General features: G+C 47.7%; 2 protein-coding genes across 3 annotated transcripts in view; both read right to left on the bottom strand.

Moving 5' to 3' along the window:
- The window catches only part of MATN2 (matrilin 2), a 168,007-nt gene extending 165,020 nt beyond the window's left edge, over nucleotides 1–2,987 (bottom strand). The window contains exon 1 of one of the 2 annotated variants that reach the window (XM_034966399.2): nucleotides 2,520–2,987. The gene's annotated coding sequence lies outside the window, so the exon portion shown is untranslated. The remainder of the gene's footprint in view (nucleotides 1–2,519) is intronic. The other variant, XM_034966398.3, reaches the window with a different exon arrangement.
- Nucleotides 2,988–4,716: 1,729 nt separating this feature from the next.
- On the bottom strand, nucleotides 4,717–12,997 carry LOC117981464 (small ribosomal subunit protein uS12-like). The gene has a single exon (XM_055116767.2). The coding sequence runs from the start codon at nucleotides 6,759–6,761 to the stop codon at nucleotides 6,330–6,332; it is 432 nt and encodes a 143-aa protein (XP_054972742.1). The 5' UTR covers nucleotides 6,762–12,997; the 3' UTR covers nucleotides 4,717–6,329.
- Nucleotides 12,998–13,079: the final 82 nt, after the last annotated feature.

The following is a 13,079-nucleotide window of genomic DNA, read 5'->3' as shown; positions in this document are numbered from 1 at the left end:
TGCCATTCCATCTGAGCCCCCTTCAGGCAGTATTGGCTGTCTGCCGAGCCACATGGCAGGGTTCAAGGATGGCCTCATGGGCTGAAGCTCCAAGTGGCAAGTGGTCCCTTGGAAGGACCTCCCTGGCACCATTCACTGGCAACAGCAACGACATTCCCCATTCACCCCTTGGCATATGCTCAGCCTCCCTCTTTCCCTGGCCCTCCTGAGTTATCTTGCCATATGCTTTAAACAGGGGAGTCCTCCATAGCTTCCCTAGAAGACGGGGAATCCCTGGAAGGGACGCTCCTGCATGTGCTACAGATCAGAGGGCAGTGAGTGCCAGGGTCAGCACCAGAGGCTCTCTGCCAACTTGACTGGTCTTAAACCACTCACCTCTCCTACTGCTTGCCCAGCCTCATACCCAACACCTTGCTCAGGCCAGTGTTACACCTGTCACACCCTCTTCGGCCTGCTTTTCCTGAGGCCTAAGCTGGTCTCTCCCCCTTTTAGTCTCCCCACCTCACTCCTTGCCCTCTCTTAGGTGCCAGTCAGAACTGTTTCTAAATAAACTGTAGAATTATTTTTCCAGAACCTCCAATGGCTCTCTTATTTCAACGAGCAAACATCTCTCCTTTTCTTTAAATCTCAGGCCACACTTTTAACTACCTTTTGCTAAACAAGGACATATGGCACTCGCTGATAAGAGCTTAGGGCATGACAGCTGCTCGAGGGTGTTTCAGATTTGGACTCTGCTCTGACACCTCCAACAAGCAAGCTTAGGCCTTGGTGGCCCTGGGTTGCCTGGGAACAAGAAACCCCAGAGCCCCAATTTATAGAAGACAGTGTCCTGGTAACTCGGGGGCCTGAAATTGAATTCTATTGGCAGAAATAAAAGTAAAAAGTGTGGACAGATAGGAAAATGCAAGGTGAAGAGCCATAAGTATCTCATTCTCCACAGAGGATTCTAAGTGCCAAGTTTCAGGGACTGAGAGGAAACATTCCAGGTCATAAACCCATGTTGGTATTTTGACATGGTTTTATGAGGTTGTCCCTTTGGGAGCAAGCAGGGAGAACTGCGCCCGTGTGGACTCCTGCATGGAACTACCAGTTGAATACACGTGGCTTATCTGCCACCCTCACGTACCCATGGAGAGCCTCTCTTTCTGAACTGGGGAAGAGGTACATTCACTGCTCATAGCAGCTCCTTGCTATTTCTGCAAAGACAAGCCATGGAACTCACCTAATCTTAGAATGCTCCTGGAAATGTTCTAAGGACTTTACTTGCCATATCTTTTTTTTTTCTTTTGAGACGGAGTTTAGCTCTTGTTGCCCAGGCTGGAGTGTAATGGCACCATCTCCGCTCACTGCAATCTCTGCCTCCTGGGTTCAACCGATTCTCCTGCCTCAACCTCCCGAGTAGCTGGGATTACAGGCATGCGCCACCAAGTCCGGCTAATTTTGTATTTTTAGTAGAGACGGGGTTTCTCCATGTTGGTCAGGCTGGTCTCGAACTCCCGACCTCAGGTGATCCGCCCGCCCCGGCTTCCCAAAGTGCTGGGATGACAGCCCTGAGCCACTGTGCCCGGCCGCCATATCTCATTTAATCCTCACAGCTCTGTGGGTATTACCATCCTCATTAGACAGATGAGGAAACTGAGGCATACTTGGGTACCTTCAAGTTATCAACCCTGTAAACTTCACAGCTGGGGTTGAAACCCAAGCAGGCTGACCCCAGTCTCTGCTCTCGACCACGGGTCCCTGAAGTCTCTTGACTGCCCCATTCCTTAAAGGCCGATTTTAAGTGTGCTTGGTGCAGATGCATTGTGGCTTCCTGATTTATGACAAATTGAAACTTGGTCAATTGGGTTTGTTCAGGGTGGGCGCGAGTGTCCCTGAGGAGAGCACTTTCCTGTGCCCCCAGTCCTGGAGACCCTACCAGGGACAGTCCCCATTTCTCTGTCCTCTCCCCAAACGGCTCCAAATTGTTCTGGGGTTTCTAGCAACTACCACAAAATGCCTTCCCCTTTCTCTCCCTCTTCCACAATATAGGGAAGCTGGAGGTTTAGCTGCCATAGAGACCCAAGAACAAAATCCAGATGACACGGGCATGAAAATACCAGGTTCCGAAGAGGGAAGAGGGAGCCATCGGCTGTCCGTGGAATAGGAATCACCCTGCATACCCGCTCAACAGGTCTCCCTTTCCCTGGGTCGCGGTGGCCGGGGTCTGGGCGTCCCCGCTGCGTGCCACAGCGCCCCCACGGGGCACTCCGGGGCGGCTGCAGCGCGGCTTGTCCTGCGCAGGGAGCGCGCCCAGCTCTCCCGGCCGAGGGGTCGGGCAGCGCCGCCCTCCCTCTCCCGCTGTCCTCGGAGGGGTCGAAGGCGCCGGGGCCCCGGGGCGCTGGGGGCTGCAGTGCGGGCCTGGGGAGGGCGCCTGCGCGTCGGGCAGCCCAAGCTCGGTATTCTGTCGGTGGGTCGGTCCGCCTGCACTTCGAGGCCGCCCGGCCGCGCAGAGCCGGGGGAAAGCGCGCCGCGCTCACCTGCAGCCGCCGGCGCCTGGGAAGCGAGGCAGGGGCGCAGCCACCCGGGTCTTCCTCGTCGGCCTCTTCGCCTCGCCGAGGGCCGCGGCTCTCCTCGGGGATCGCTCGTGGGAGGCGAGGACGGAGCCCCAGCTTCTTCCTCTGCCTCTGTCTCCGCCGCCGCCGCTTGCTCCAAGTCCCATCCCAGAGCGCTCCCTTCGCTCGCTGGCTGCCTGGGAGGCGCTGGGCAAGGGCGGGCGGCTGGGGAGGCGGTGCCGCGGCGGGGGTGGGGAGCGGGCCGGGCGGAAGGAGGGGTGTCCTCTTTGGGGATGGGGAAGGCGCGGAGAGGGAGCGGCGGCGAGGGCGGCCCCACCCTGTGGGCAGCCCCGGGAGCTGGGCACTCTGGCGGCGCGCCCTGCCTGCTGCCACCTGGCTCCACTCCGTCCGTGCCTGAGCCCAGGCGGGCATCAGACTCCAGGGGTCCGGAGCCGCAGGTACGGAACACAGGCAGCTTTAGGGGCCTGTCGGGGTGGGAGTGCGGGGAGGGGTCTTCTGGGGGAAAGGAGACATGGCAGGAATCTTACATCTAGAACTTGGGGTCATGACCTGTGGGACGCACCCACTGACGCGGGGATGGAGAAAAAAGTGGTGAGAATTGGGCTAATTGATGACAAGCGCCAAGAGCTGTCTTGCCAGTGCCCAGAGCACCCCACCAGTGCCAGTTCATATTAACAGAGCGTCCACTGGCTGGGGACCAGGCCCCGGGGTGGGGAGGAGGTAAAGATGCCAGGATGGAGAGGAGACGAAATTCCTACCCCGAGGGAGCAGGGAAAGTCTAGTTCAGACAAGACTTTTGAAATTATGAGCAGAGACATTTGCAACTTTGCAAAATGGAGGAACCTCACCTTGGATGTCCCCATGGAGCCTTGGAGGGATGCAGAAGACAGGATTGGCCAGCGACAGTCAAAGTGGCCGGCACCTCACTCTACCAACTCCCCAGTTCCTGGAGGCTGGGGTGAGTGGATGTATAACAGACCAGGACATCTCCTATAAAGCTCCAAAATTCTGTTCCCAAACCACTAGCCAACGCACCCAGTTCAGGTTTTGTGTTTTTGTTTGTTTGTTTGTTTGTTTTTTGAGACGGAGTCGCCCAGGCTGGAGTGCAGTGGCGCAATCTTGGCTTACTGCAAGCTCTGCCTCCCGGATTCACGCCATTCTCCTGCCTCAGAGTAGCTGGGACTACAGGCTCCCGCCACCACGGCCGGCTGATTTTTTTTGTATTTTCAGTAGAGACGGGGGTTTCACCGTGTTAGCCAGGATGGTGTCGATCTCCTGACCTCGTGATCCGCCCGCCTCGGCCTCCCAAAGTGCTGGGATTACAGGCGTGAGCCACTGCGCCCGGCCCCAGTTTAGGTTTTAACAAGCTACCAGCAGAGGCAGCAGCACTAACTAGTTTCAAAACCTCTGGATGTGCCACAGTCTGATAATTTGGTGCTTTGGGCGGACTTTGTTTTGTAATTAACCATCACTCCTATTTGATGATAGAGTTGATTTCTGAAATATGAATAAACGCCAAAATCAATTCTTCAGAAAACCTCTAGGAGGGGTAATTAAAATTCCAGCCATGAAGCAAGGGGTTAACATACTCGAGCCATCAGGCAAGTCAATGATACCTTAATACCAAGAAAGAATTGTGGATTCCTGTTCCTTTACCCAGTACCTTAGGCCCACTGGGCATTCTTGGCTGCCTGCACTGATCAGAAATAGTCTTTTTGTTATGTCTTTGGGAGGAGGTAGGTGGAGGTCAGAAAGCAGAGGAAAGTCTTCAGGAAATGTTTGGTCTCTGAAGTCTTGGATCCCATAGAAGAAAATTCTTCCTGAGTCTAGGCCAGTGAAAATCCCCTAGGAACTTGGGAAGTTGAGCTACAGCTTTATGGAAACTTAAATTTAAAATGTGTTGACTTATTCCAAGACACCAGTGTGATCCAGTAATTTACCAGGAAAACAATAACAATCCCCAAACCCTTCCAAATTGTAAGGAAATTGTAATTTAGTAACTGATTCCAGTGACTCTGGTGTATGCCAATTAAAATGGGTGTTTTCCCCCCAGGGAGTTCTATTGGAATTCTTCAGAACAGTTAATCTATGTACAAATTACACTTGGGGCCAAGTCAAATAGGTCAAATGAGTTGTTCTACCTTGTGGGATGATCTTCAGGTCTGCCAGAAAAAAATGAAGGAAAAGCAAGTTCAATGTCCTGAAATATAAAGTCAGAACAAACAATGAAATGATTTCTGGGTTACCTTCAGGATGAATTGCAAGTTGATAATTAAGACTATAGATTAGGAAAAGGCCAAAATTGCCTTTTCTGCTAGAGGTCCTGCCATGTGCTAGATGTACAGAGAACCTTATTCAGAAGTGTGGGGTTAAGATTTTTAGTTCTGGGACTGGGCGATGGCTCACACCTGTAATCCTAGCACTTTGGGAGGCTGAGGCGAACGGATCACTTGAAGTCAGGAGTTCTAGACCAGCCTGGTCAACATGGTGAAACCCCGTCTCTACTAAAAATACAAAAGGTAGCCGGGTGTGGTAGTGGGCGCCTATAATCCCAGCTACTCAGGAGGCTATAATCCCAGCAACTCAGGAGAATCGCTTGAACCTGGGAGGCGGAGGTTGCAGTGAGCTGAGATTGTGCCACTGCACTCCAGCCTGGGCAACAAAGCTAGAGTCCATCTCAAAAAATAAAAATTAAAATTAAGAATAATAATAATAATAATACAAAAATTAGCTGGGTGTAGTGGCACACGCCTGTAATCTCAGCTACTTGGGAGCCTGAGGCTGGAGAATCACTTAAACATGGGAGGCAGAAGTTGCAATGAGCCGAGGTTGCACCACTGCACTCCAGACTGGGTGACAGAGTGAGACTCTGTCCCAAAAAAAAAAAAAAAAGATTTTCAGTTCTTATGTGGGCACTCATGTAAGCAGACAAAAATGAGGTATGTATTATCTGAGAACTCCTAAGAGCTCACAAGTTAACTGGAATTGGTATCTGTTTAAACTAATCACAACCTGAGTAGCTGTACTTGGGATCAACTCTCAGTTCTCGATCTCCACGTAGTCTATTGTGGAGTAAGGATTTGGGTCAGGAGAGTCATTTGACCCAGGCCTCACACTCGTGAACAGCCTCGAATATAGACTTTAAACTAAGCATCCCTTTGCTCCTTGTAAACATTAGAACTTTTTGTTTTGCATTAGAATCCTTCTTACTTGAGACCTAGCTATCTGGCCTAGAGGGCAGATTGAAATGAGACTGTCAAATCCAAAGGGGACCAGAGTACAGTAAAAGGAAACTGAAGAAGAGACAGGTTGCCTCACGGACCTATAAACCTAAAATAAAGCTCTACTGAATGCATGAGGAGACATGTAAAATTGCAATGTCGTCTCACGTGCACTGTTTCCCTAGGTGACAGACAGTGTTTGAGTCCTATGTAAACTATTAGAGCTCCTCCCTGTCTCCCTCAAGTAGAAGGCCAGGAGAGGAAACATCTTCATATCCGGCCAGCTGCCCATTTGTTGGAGCTGGAGATGCAGGGTTAAGGGAATGTTCCAAGGTAGTGGATGAGCTTGGACTCCAGCCCAGGGAGGGGAACCCTGTAGGCAGGGCAGAGCTCCCTTTGGGATACCCCATCTACATGGACAGTTGGGTCCATGTCCAGAGGGTTCCTTTGAGGACAGGCTGACTGATGGCACCATTGTCCTAGGTGACATAATTTCTTTTTTTTCTTTTTGGCATATGAACATTTATTACTACAGTGTTTTCACCATTAAAATTTATGATCTTGGTCTTTCCTTCTTGCCTTTGTATAGGGCCAAAAGAAAGACACAGGCTACTTTGACAACCTGAAAGCGAACTCCAGAAATATCACCAACAGCATGACCTTTTTGACCAAATCCAGCAACCAGAGCTTTATGGTTTTCCTCAATAAGGTTCAAGCAACCATCACTGAGTACAAAGGCTGTGATTTTCTTGCCATCCTTGATCCACTGGACCCTGACACACTTCCTAATGGCAGAATTTGGCTTTTTGGCTTCAACTCCTACTTTTCCCAGCACAATTCCTTTTGCATGAGAAGCACCTCCAAAAGGGTTGGCCTTCAGGGCTGTGCCCAAATGGGCTTTCTTGTACTGTTTATCATGCCACTTCTGATCTTGTTGGTGACTACAGAGACTCCTAGCAGTATGAGGTCCACGACACTTGCCCATCCTGCAGTGCTACGGGCCTGAGCAAAAGAGAGAAGCAGCTGTCCCAGGTGAAGTAATTTCTAAATAAACATATCCCATCTTGGAAAGACAGGATGAAAGTGATCAGGAAAAAACTACAGCAAGTTGAAAATTTGTTCAAGAAAACAATACTCATTTCAAAGGGGACTCAAATGTTTTTATGTGATTTTGACTTGGACCATGAGCTCCTGAGGACAGGGACTGGGCCTTTTGCTTATTTATAGATCTTGCCCTATGCCATGCTGTAGAAGGGACTGGGTTACACCGGCTCTAACCAGGATTTTAGAGCCTTGTAGTTTTGTGGAATCAGATTGATGCAGCTTCCTATCGAGGATGAGATGAGGCCTGGCACAGTGGCTCATGCCTGTCATGTCAGCCCTTTAGGAGACCTAGGCAGGAGGATCACTTGAGCGCAGGAGTTTGAGACCAGCCTGAGCAACACAGTGAGACCCCCTCTCTGCAAAAAATTTAATAATTAGCTGGATTAATTTTTAAAAAATTTAAAAATTAGCCTCCCAGCAATTTGGGAGGCTGAGATGGGAGGATCACTTGAGCTGGGGAGGTCGAGGCTGCCATGAGCTGTGATTGCACCACTGCACTCCAGACTCCAGCCTAAGCAACAGAGCAAGACCCCGTCTCAGATTTTAAAAAAGAGAGAGATAATAGGCAGTCGCAGTTGGCTGTAGTCCCAGCTACTTGAGAAGCTGAGACAGGAGGATCCCTTGAGCCCAGGAGTGTGAGCCTGGCTTGGGCAACACAGCAAGACCCCATCTCTACAAAAAAAAAAAAAATTAATGTTAAAGAATGAGATAATAAAGCGGGGAGCCTTAATGCATAGGCAATAGTGAGTACAAATATGATTTGTTTTCTTGGATACTGACAAGGCTGAAACACCGCCTGTCTACCTGCAGACTAGGTTTCACTTTGGAAATGGAGGATGGACCTGCTATTTATGGTAGCATTGCTCAGCAACACAGATTGCTGCTGCTTTCATTCCTAAACCTAGAAATTGGCACAAAGTGGTCGGCTACTAGGAGCCGATAGCCTCATCCTTGTGACACTCAACTAACTACCTTCTCTCAAGGATATTAATGAGTCTATGTCTGCATGGGATGCCTGGTGTTAAATCAGTTTGCCAGACACTTGGGCAATGTCTATGTGCATCTATTCTATAAAATCCCCCAGCACGTTGGCAGAGCTCAATAAATGGGGATTCAAGAATAACAAAAATAGGCCGAGTGTGGTGGCTCACGCCTGTAATCCCAGTACTTTAGGAGGCCGAGGTGGGTGAATCACTTGAGGTCAGGAGTTCGAGACCAGCCTGGCCAACATGGTAAAACCCTGTCTCTATTAACAATACAAAATTAGCCTGGCGTGGCGGCACAAGCCAGCAGTCCCAGCTACCCAGGAGGCTGAGGCAGGAGAATCACTTGAGCCTGGAAGGCAGAGGTTGCAATGAGTCAAGATCGTGTCATTGCTCTCCAACCTGGGCGACCGAGTGAGACTCCGTCTCAAAATAAAGAAAAAAAAAAAAAAAAAAGAAAAGAAATTCAGCAAATGAAATGCAAACTCTATACTCTAAAAACTGCAAACATTATTGAAAGAAATTACAAAAGATCTAAACAAATGGAAAGACATTCCATATTCATGGATTGGAAGACTTAATAAAATGGCAGTATCCCCAAATTGATCTACAGATTCAACATAATTCCTATTGAAATCACAGAGGCTTCTTTGCAGAAACAGACAGGTTGATGCTAATAGCCAAAATAATCTTGAAAGAAAAAGAACAAAGTCTGAAGGCCGGGTGCAGTGACTCATACCTGTAATCTCAGTGCTTTGGAAGGTTGAGGTGGAAGGATTGCTTGAGGCCAGGAGTTAGAGACCAGCCTGGGCAATTATAACAAGACCCGTCTCTACAAAACATTAAAAAAAAATTAGCCAGGCATGGTGGCGCATGTCTGTAATCCCAGTTACTCAGGGAGACTGAGGTGGGAGGATCACTTGAGCCAAGGAGTTTGAGGCTGCCGTGAGCCGTGATCGTGCCACTCTCCCCTGGGTGACAGTGTGAGACAGTATCTGAAGAAAAAAAAAATTCATTTCCACTGCAGAAATTGCCTGCAGTGGGAATTTCTGTGCTTGAGTCTACGGTACCTGCCACAGGGGAATTTACATTGCTTTTACTATTGGAATTTTGTGATCTTCTTATAAAGGATTAAAGACAAACAAGGTTTATCATGTATGGTCTTACAGGGATTTCATTTAAATCTGAAGTGACCAGGAAGTAGGTGAACAGGTCACTATCTTTAAGTTGCATAGTAGCTGTTGAGAATTCCCCCCATTTATCCAAGGTCTCAGGGTTCCACCAAGGTCTTAGATTTGGTCATTTATTGCTTTAACAACGATTTACTAGGAAAGGGAAAAGAGAAAGCTCCTAAGAGGAGACACATTTGCAATTTAATTTTGTATTCAGATTCCTACTGAATTAAGCTCACGTGAATGGGACTTGATCACAAGAATAGTAAGAACTAAGAATGCTGGTTTCCTTTTGATTTCAAATTTAGGCAGACTATTAGGTAGCCTCTCATCTTAGCGGGACTTTAATCTTTCTTCGGAAAGAATCCTTTTATTACTGTGTTGCTGTTATCACCTTTACAACTTTCTTCTAAAAGTCGACACTCCCCTAAAAGCCCCCCAGCCCAGTACACACTACTCCAGCTGTGGCTTTGGCAGGGTTGCTGGAGCAGTGACCTTCCCGCGGTCTCTTTGCATCATCTATAGGAATGAATGAATTCTTTTCTTTTTCTTTTCTTTTTTTTTTGCTTTTCTTTTTTTTTTCTGAGACAGGGTCTCACTCTGCTGTCCAGGCTAGAGTGCAGTGGTATTATGATGACTCACTGCAGCGTCACCCTTTCAGGCTCAGGTGATTCTCCCACCTCAGCCACCTGAGTAGCTGGGACCACAAGCATGTGCCACCACGACTGGCTAATTTTTGTATTTTTAGTAGAGACAGGGTTTTGCCATGTTGGCCAGGCTGGTCTCGAACTCCTGGCCTCAAATGATCTGCCCATCTCGGCCTCCCAAAGTGCTGGGATCATAGGCATGAGCCACCATGCCTGGTGGAATGGAATTTTTTTCTAGTAGGCTCTTCTGAATTGTCTCCGTGGAACTTGAGCTCCACTGAGTTGCTTTTAAAAATTTGTTGCAGTCACTGGGATGGGATTACAGCTGGCTTTAACTTTCCTTATGTGCTTATTTTATTTTATTCTAGTAAATATTTTATTCTAGTAAATGTTTTGAGTTCCTTCTATCTGCCAGACATGTGCCATACACAAACAGAGCAATAAGTAACACATAGACTCTCTATGAGTTTATAATCTACTGGGGGACTATCGACAAGAAAAGCAGTAACCATAGAGTGGAAGATATACCTTGATTGGGGATGCTGAGGATGCCATGGAAGAACATAAAATGAATGCCACCCAGGGCCAGGCGCGGTGGCTCACGCCTGTAATCCCAGCACTTTGGGAGGCCAAGGCGGACGGATCATCTGACGTCAGCAGTTCGAGACCAGCCTGGCCAGCATGGTGAAACCCCGTCTGTACTAAAAATACAAAAATTAGCCAGGTGTGATAGCAGGTGCCTGTAATCCCAGCTACTCAGGAAGCTGAGGCAGGAGAATCGCTTGAACCTGGGAGGTGGAGGTTGCAGTGAGCCGAGATTGTGCCATTGCACTCCAGCCTGGGTGACAGGGCAAGACTCTGTCTCAAAAAGAGAAAAAAAAAAAAAAAAAAAAACCACTGCACTTGGCCTGTGGTGCAGTTTAAGAGGCATACACCACTTAGTAAACTAGGCCAGGTGCGGTTTCTCATGCTTATAATCCCAGCACTTTGGGAGGCCAAAGTGGCCAGTTCACTTGAGGCCAGGAGTTCGAGACAAGCCTGGCCAACATGGTGAAACCCTGTCTCTACTAAAAATACAAAAATTAGCCGGGCGTGGTGGTGCGCGTCTGTAATCCCAGCTACTCGGAAGGCTGAGGCACGAGAATCGCCTAAACCTGGGAGGCGGAGGTTGCAATGAGCTGAGATCGTGCCACTGCATTCCATCCTGGGTGATAGAGAGAGAATCTGTCTCAAAAAAAAAAAAAAAACACCCCAAAAAACAGAAAACAAAAAGGAAAGAGGCATACACCTTAGTAAACTAATGGGAGCCTATTTTGAAGGACAGGGTTTGTCAATGAGGCAGATCAGACTCCAATTTGATAGGCACCAGTGAAACAGACACACTTGCACAGTTGGAAAAGGAGGATGAAGATACAATTGTTGCAGCAGCAGACAGGAGGTGTCTACTGGAAAGGGAACCTGCTTCTTTACTCCAGAACTCTGTTCTTAGAGACCAAGATTATATTCCCAATTAGGAAACTGCAATGTGGTTCCACCACATCCTGACTACTACAGTATAGGTTTCTCTATTCCTTCATTTCCCCCTTCCCCATTCCTTTACTGTACATGAAGTAATTGCTACGTGTGCACAAGCACGTTCATTTTTTTCTTTTTGAGACAGGGTCTCACTCTGTCACCCAGGCTGGAGTGCAATGGCACAATCTTAGCTCACTGCAACCTCCACCTCCAAGGCTCAAGCAATTCTCCCAGCTCAGGCTCCTGAGTAGCTGGGACTAAAGGCTGCCCACCATAACTGGCTAAATTTTTTTGTACTTTTTGTAGAGACAAGGTTTCGTCATATTGCCTAAGCTAGTCTCGAACTCCCGAGCTCAAGTGATCCACCCACCTCCCAAAGTGCGGGCATTATGGGCATGAGACACCACGTCCCACCTGTTGCGTTTTTTAAAAACTGAACAGCCGCTATGTTTTGATTGACATCAAGGGGAAATGGGATGGGGAAAAATATTGTTTCTGTGAAAATACCCTTTCTCCACTGTGGCATGCTCATTCAACTCTTTATATTCCTGCAAGTTATTTTGTTCTTGTTTAAACAACAAAAACACAAAAATCCTGCATACCTTGTTCAACTGGAGAATTTTAATTGTAAAACCAATGACAATTTTATAACTTTCTTGTATGTAGCTGTTACATGTAGGGCAATCTGTCTTTAAGTAGGGATAAATTACTCTAAAAAAAGAATCCTAGATAGTTTTCGTTTTCCCTTCAAGCCAAGCATCTTGTTTAAATAAACTTTTTTGTTGTTGTTGTTGTTTTTAAAGCATATCTAAGTTTTAGGTGGAATAAAACAAAACTTGAGTCTGTTGTGCTGTTTTAAACCAAATTCTTCATTCTACAGCAGCAGCTGCTCTTGCTGGTAAGGGTCACATAGATGGGTATATGGTGCTAAGACTAACTTTTTCTGGGTTGGCCAACCGACAGCTTCTCGCCTGCTGTCTTGGTACTCTAGTTAGCAGAAGGCCTGCATGGGCTTCTGGGCAGAAGGTTGCAGATCTGGCTGGTTTCCATACACTATGAGCCATTTAGCAGAAAACTTGGCCAGTGTGCAGAAACACTTTAAGTGATTCCATGGGTGTGGAGACATCCTTGTAATGCCTTCTTTTTCCTTCCCCTTTAAAACATGTATCTGAGCTGCCAAACGCCCCTTTTATATGGGCCATGGGCACTGTTTTTGGTGTTTGTTAGGCCTGAAGGGGGAGCCTTGAAAAGCCTTAGCCTGCACTTTCTGCTGGCAGTTCTTTTGCATGAGTTGCTCTTTCAACACCTTGGCAAAGACACCTGCTCTGTCCCCTCCAGAACTCCAGACTGCCCACATGACCAGCACCAATGCAGTTTAATGATATTTAAGTCAGTTTCCAGACTGGCTGTAAAACCTAAACACATCTATAAAAAACAAGGACAGAAAGTACATGTTTCTATAGTCTCATTAGTTTTCCTCTGTCACAAAAAAATGCTCACTTCGCACAGCAAGATTTTCCTCAAATGATGAATACTTCAAATACAATACATCCCTCTATGGAGAAAACTTTAATGGTTACAGTTTATACAGATGGTCTATTGAGATCATTCATAATCAGTATTGTTGGTTAATGAACTGAGGGTAGAGGAAAGACAAATGGAATGAGATGTGGTTTGGTTAAGCAGTCAAACTACACAAATATGTTTAGGGGTAGAGTAAAAAATAGGAAGGGGGCGGAAAGGCTTGGAAAGGCTTGGAGTAGGAGAAATTTCTTTCTTCGTTTTCCCTCCCTCTCTCCCTTTTCTTTCTCTCTCTTCTTCTTTCCCCCCTCCTCCTCCCCTCCCCCTCCTCCTCCCCCCTCCCCCCCTCATAAAAAACGGG

The sequence above is a fragment of the Pan paniscus genome, chromosome 7, assembly GCF_029289425.2.
Source record: "Pan paniscus chromosome 7, NHGRI_mPanPan1-v2.0_pri, whole genome shotgun sequence".
NCBI classification, from domain to species: Eukaryota; Metazoa; Chordata; class Mammalia; order Primates; family Hominidae; genus Pan; species Pan paniscus.
The sequence above is the reverse complement of the archived record's forward strand: the minus strand, read 5'-3'. Positions and strand labels throughout refer to the sequence as shown.